At 27.9% G+C, this 6,663-nt stretch overlaps 1 protein-coding gene across 1 annotated transcript; it reads right to left on the reverse strand.

The window, feature by feature from the left end:
- Positions 1–516: 516 nt before the first annotated feature.
- LOC110637456 (CASP-like protein 3A1) lies at positions 517–3,466 on the reverse strand. The gene is made up of 3 exons (XM_021787562.2): positions 3,023–3,466; positions 1,975–2,110; positions 517–944 (listed from the first exon to the last, which is right to left on the reverse strand). The coding sequence occupies exons 1-3, from the start codon at positions 3,310–3,312 to the stop codon at positions 723–725; spliced, it is 648 nt and encodes a 215-aa protein (XP_021643254.2). The 5' UTR covers positions 3,313–3,466; the 3' UTR covers positions 517–722.
- Positions 3,467–6,663: the final 3,197 nt, after the last annotated feature.

The raw sequence follows: 6,663 nt of genomic DNA on the forward strand, positions 1-6,663 counted from the left end.
CGAAAGATTAGGAAGTGGATACCATTATCCATATTGTTGCATCCCCAAATCATAATCTTGGCCTTATTCCTGTCTGAGGCAAGATTATAGTATCTCATTTCCTATCCTAATCTTGAAAATTTTGAAGAATGGAGGCTCGAAGTTAATGCTTAAGTGATATACTTTTAAGCATTGGACAAAGCTAAGCTAGGCTATCCTAATCTTGGCCTTATTCCTTCGTTTGCATGCAAGAATAATTTGGCACATTCCGAAATGGCTTTGAACTATTGGTGGTGAATGTTTCCCTACATAACTAAGAAGAGAAGTTTTAATTTGTCTAAAGTTTCAATCTTTAAAACTTTTTTGCAGATACAAAAAATCGTTGCACGAGATGTTATAAATGCATCTCCAAAAGAAAAGACCGATGGGGAGGCTTGTGGTTGTCCTCTGCGCAACCCAAAAGACCACATTAAAGGATCAAAGAATGAGAGAGAACTGGCCAGTTCCATCAACACAAGACTTTCAACAATCTGGTCATAATCACTGAATTAGAACATGTTATCATAATTAGATAAACCCCCATCTTTGCTCTTTACTAATTAAGGCAACTTAAACGTGGTAAACTACAGAATTTTCCATTAAGAAAGTCGATCAGTGGAACTAATTAGAGCATATATATATTTCCTAAAAGTGTACATGCTCATATAAGTGCGCAAACATCCAGTATCGAAGGCAAAGGAACTTCAATACTTTGACTTGGAGAGCCACATAACCTCATGAACGGCCAATGCAGCAAGCAAGAAGCAGCTGAAAAAAGTGAAGGCTATAGAGACAGCAACATGGTCACAGAAGTAGTGTAAGGGCTTGCAGAAATTTGGCAAAGGGGCATGTTGGATTCCTGTGCGGTTCAGGTTGGTGACCCCTGATGCAGCAGCCCCAGCACCAATCATTGCATATGCAAACACCTGCAAACTTGAAGATTAATCAGGCCCTTAAAAGCACTAATTGTACTTAAGGTGAAACAAAATTAATAAAAGATTCGGATATTTTAAGCGCATGGCAGATGAGGACTATTTGGAAAGATGCCCAAGTTAAACACAAGATGAAAACAGAATTCTTGAAAGATGAATACCAGGGTAAGCTACAAAATTCTGAACTACATTAAAATAGTTTCTCTGCCAAAAAAGAAAAATGTGAAATTTCTTTTGACCAAAAAATTAAGAAAGTGGAATATCAGATGTCTTAAACTGCTTCAGCATTAACAGTTCGAGAAAAATAGACAATCTATTGACATCAGATGTGTAACATACTGAAAGCAGTTCTTTTATATATACTTTAAGAAGAAGATGATGAAGCTTATACAGCATGGTATGATGCAAGTAATGAGGCTTGACCTAAAAATACAATAATGACATTTTCACCAAGGCAATAGTCCAACTGTCCAAGTCTCCCTTAGTTTTTTTTCAAAAGAACAAGAGGAACTGCAACTTGTATCACTTTCTAACCCTGTTTATATTCTGCTATATGTTGTATTTATAATTAAAAAAAAAAAAAAAAGAAGAAGAAGAAGAAGAAGAAGAAGAACTTGCACAAAATTTCATTTACATCTAGCTCTTCTAACGTCAAGATAGTTTTCCCATGATCAATGCTTAACCACTAAACAGAAAATAGCAGTGTTTTTATTAGATCTTCCTTCGTATTTCTTAAGTTTAAAAGCATCAAATTCAAATCTTTTCAGCTTAGTATTGTTTCCCAGTCCACTCATAATCCCGCCTTTACCTGTATAGTTCATTGGGTGATGATAGATATTTCCTTATTGTTGATGTGGCTTTGTTCTATAATATTAGTTGGTAAGATTCTATTGGTACAACCAGCGCATATAGAACTGCTCCAATATCAGAAAAGAAAAATAAATAAAGCCAAGCACATCAACATAAAATTACCCCAAGGTGTTAATCTAGTAATCTATGAGAAACAACTAGCAAAATACAATACCTGATCGCCTGCAAAAATAAGCCATGCATGACTCCTTGATGTAATCACTGGAGATTTTCTAAGCAACCTTGACATGCTAATTAGCAGTTGCAGCAAGGAGTGTGCAACTACAGCTGCTGAGACTCCAACTAAATACCTGTTCACCACCCAATAACAGAATCAACAAAAACTGATCATACACTTTTCCAAGGCATTTTAATTATTCAAAATTAGACTATTCACTGTTGTTTGAATCCTTCCCTTTTAACAATCATGTCATTGATACTTGAGGAGTGAAATATATCTAAAATGATTGCAAAATTTTGCTTTAAGAAATCTATATATAACCCAACCCCTGAATAGAAGCTTTGTCATAATGTAATGGCAATCCATTTCAGGAATTTAGTAAAAATGCACTCAACCATTAATGTCACTCATTTGTCATTTCAACATCAATGACCTTGAAAATTCCGTGTCATTCCAAAAAATAATATAGTAATTAAAAACAAAAACGGCTCACGAGTTTTATTCTGTTCATTCAAATGCCATGAATCTGGAAGGTAGCAAAAATTTGTTTTTACTCGTGGAAGCAACAAAAAAGAGGGCAATTTCGTCAACACAAAGTTCAACAGAATCAGTAGTTCCCGCATAACATGACAAACAAACGAGGAAATGACCCGGCTTTTGACGGTCATTCAATCCCAGTGATTCAATTCTCAAATTAAGGACATTCCAGTCAATTAAAAAAATTATGATGGACTGTTTGGTTGCCATGAAAATGTTGGGAATTAAAAAAAAAAAAGAAAAGAAAGAAGAAAACTTTAAACTCGTTTGCACCATCAGAAACCGTGAAAAAGAAAAACCCAAAGAAGATTAAGGGAAAGAGGGAAAACCCCCGTTAGATGGAAATGATGTGATATCTAAATTCCCTTTTTTCTACTGATTTCCCCTCACTTTCTCAGCGACCAAACGATAGAAACATCATGATCAACAACAAAAAGCGCCTGAGTAAAAAACAAAGACACGACATTTTGACAATTATTTAGACCCAAGAAACTTAGAATCTTACATGAACGAGTGAGAGAAGGACCACTTAGAGTAAACAGGAAGCTTAAACCCATAGATGGAGACAGAGCTGGACTGATGGGCTGTGACCATAAACGAAAGAGCTGCCACAGATGTGGCCATGCACAACAGCCTAAGTGCCACGTGCAAGACTTCAGCTTTCCGTGCAAAAGGCCTCGTCGTCCCCATCAGCGGCCCACTCATTGTGCCACTGTTCTCCATAGCAGCCACCTTGGAGTCCGGTAGCTGCACAGCCACCTCCAGTGGCGGCACTTTTTGGCCATTCATCATCATCACAGCTTCACTTTTGATTAACCTTTTAAAAATGTCTTACTCTGTGACGGGTGGTGCTTTCGCAGCGTAGAAGGGAAATGGTGTTGGCTTTATAGAGGAGGCAGTGACGACCCAGATGAGGACTTGGAGGCAGGAAAAAATTCATGATATTCACACCCTGAGAAAGAACATCATACTATATATTTTAATATATATTTTTTTTTATTTAGTTTCAATTATCAAAAGTTTATAATTTTATAATATTAATAAGTAATTATTGTATTATTTTTTACGATATAGGAAAAAAATTATATTAAGCATGCTCAAAAATGAGATGTACTAAGTTGGAGGAGAATGATTGGGTTTCAATTTTAAGGTATCAACCAAACATTTTGACTATTTGGACTTGAATGAAATGAAATTAGTAACTCCATATGCATTTTACATTTCAATCCTTTTTAGTTTTTTTTTTTTTATCGTGATAAGATAATATTACATTTAGGTTTTTTTTGACCCCAAAGTAAATTTGTATCTTTAATTTAATAAAAAGATTAATCATTTATACCAAAATTAAAGATTTCACAATTTTTTTTATTAATTGAGATTAAGATTCTGTTTGATTCAATTTTATAATAAAATTTATTTTATTTATTAATAAATACTAAATAAAGAAATTTATTTATAAATAAATTCTATCATAAATTTTATTTTTTTAATATATTTTATACTAAATGTAGGATTTATTTCAAATAAAATAATTTTCATGTTTAAAATAAAGTAAAATAAAATGATAAATTAGAGGATAATTTAATCACTTGAAGTATATATAATTTTAAATTTAAAATTTATTTATAAATTCTATTAATTTTGATAAAATTTAGTTTAATTACAATAAATTTTATAGAATTAATTATTAAAAATTTTAAATGAATTTTCATTTAAATCAAATATTAAAATTTTATATTTATAGATGAATTTCACAAAATTTTATGAAATTCATTTATATCAAATACTATCTAAAATAATTATAAATAAAAAGAAATATCTATTTTGTGTCTGACTCAAAATTATGGGGTAAATTGCACCGTCTCATTTGTAAATAAATTCCATAATAGAATTTATTTATAAATAAATTTCTTTTATTTGATATATTTTATATTAAATATGAATTTTATTTCAAATGAAATAAATTTTGTGTTTAGAATAAAATAAAATAAAATGATATATAATCAGAAAATAATTTTATCGTTTGAAATATATATGATTTTAAATTTAAAATTCATTTATAAACTCTATCAATTTCGATGAAATTTAATTTAGTTATAATAAATTTTATAGAGTTAATTATTAAAAATTCTAAATGAATTTTTATTTAAATCAAATACTAAAATTTTAGATTTATAAATAAATTTTATAAAATTTTGTGAAATTCATTTATACCAAATAATACCTAAAATTTTAAATTTATGAATAAATTTCATAAAATTTTATAAAATTTATTTATACCAAATATTACCTAAAATAATTATAAATGAGAAAAATATCTCTTTTGCGTCTACTCAAGATTATGGGGTAAATTACATTAATAGTCTCTGTTATTTCATTTCAATTATTTAATTTTAATTTTATTAAAATAAAATTTCTAACTTTAATTTTATTAAAATAAAATTTCTAACTTTAATTTTATTAAAATAAAATTTCTAACTTTAATTTTGTTTCCAAAAAAGTCACCATAACCTCCAACAAGTTTTATGTTAAAAATAATAAAATTACCCTTTTACTATTTTTTTCCTTCTCTTTCTTACTTTTATTATTAAATTAATTAACAATTATTATAAATAAAATAATTTTAATTTAACTAAATTTATTAATAAAATTATTAATTATACATATGTTATTTATTTTTAATTAAATTCAATTTATAACAAACTATAATAATAATAATAATAATAATAATAATAATAATAATAATAATAATAATTTTAAACAATATTTTAATATTTATATAAAAATAAATAATAAATAATAATTTATATATTTATTTTGATTAAATATTAATTTAGTATTAATAAAAAAAATTTAAAAACTTGCTATAACAAGTTAAAATTTTTTTTTTAAAATAAAATTAAAATTAAGAGATTTTATTTTAATAAATTAAAATAAAATATTTATTTAAATTGAGAGATGAAAGTACAATTTACCAAGTTTCTGGCTATGATAAAAAAAAAAGGGCTTACATTCAAATTTAATCTAAGCAAATATCTCATGGTAGATTTCTTTTATTAAAAAAAAATTACTATTAACCATGCTACAATTGTTGCATGAGCAGATAAAATATCCAAGTACTTCATGGATGGAAGCTTAATCATCGCATTACCTGTAGTTATACAAGGCAAAGAAATAGCCTTAGTACCAGGCAATAAAGATGGATGTCGTTGACCATGAAGCTGGCACCCATTATGATTATCCACAGCAAAATCAGAAAACAAAGCTCTTTTCACGACAACTATTGCCAGAACTCAAGGGCATGCATGATTTACATTTGGACATTTTATGATCATTTCTTTCCATTGGAAACATTAGTGAAATTTAATTCTTTCTTCTGAGAAAAACAAAAGTTTCTTACCTCAATTGAAGCTCATTAATTGCCTATGCAAGTCCTGAGCCTGTGGATGGTTATTGGTTACTGATTGAGCTCTCCGACCTTGAAAATTGAAATTGATCATGTTATTTTGGGAAGATATTTCTATTTGATATATTTCAGTTTTAGCTTTTGGGTATGTACTTCAGTACTTGTGCCAAAACTAACAAATGGAACAAATTTGAGAGTGGGGATGGAAAGTTTGGATTTTTTTTCTAACCCAATTGAATTGAGTTTATGGTAGATTTAGGTTTCAAAAATACTCCATACTTCTAATAGATAATTTAAAATATATTTTATTTTTTAAAATAACAAATAAAATGCTATATATATATATCATTTTATTTGTTATTTTAAAAAATAAAAAATATTAATTTTTTTTAATTTTATTTTTATCTATTATTATTTTCAAAATATTTATCTCTTCTTAATACATTTTCACATTTCAATGATACTATAAAGATATTTTAATCAATTATTAGTGTTCTTTTATAAAAATAATATTATTCAACCACCTGTTTAATCTTTGTATAAAAACCTTGAAAAACTATTGAAATGGAACAGAGTGAACAACGCTTATTTCAAGTTAAAATTTTATATATTAAATATTCATTTAAAATAATTTATATATAAAAAATATTAAGAAAAAAACAATTTAATATCACGTACATTTACACATTTTCAATTCAAAAATTGAACTAAATTTTGTTAAAAATTGAGGATTGTACCAA

Source organism: Hevea brasiliensis, chromosome 1, assembly GCF_030052815.1.
Source record: "Hevea brasiliensis isolate MT/VB/25A 57/8 chromosome 1, ASM3005281v1, whole genome shotgun sequence".
NCBI classification, from domain to species: domain Eukaryota; kingdom Viridiplantae; phylum Streptophyta; class Magnoliopsida; order Malpighiales; family Euphorbiaceae; genus Hevea; species Hevea brasiliensis.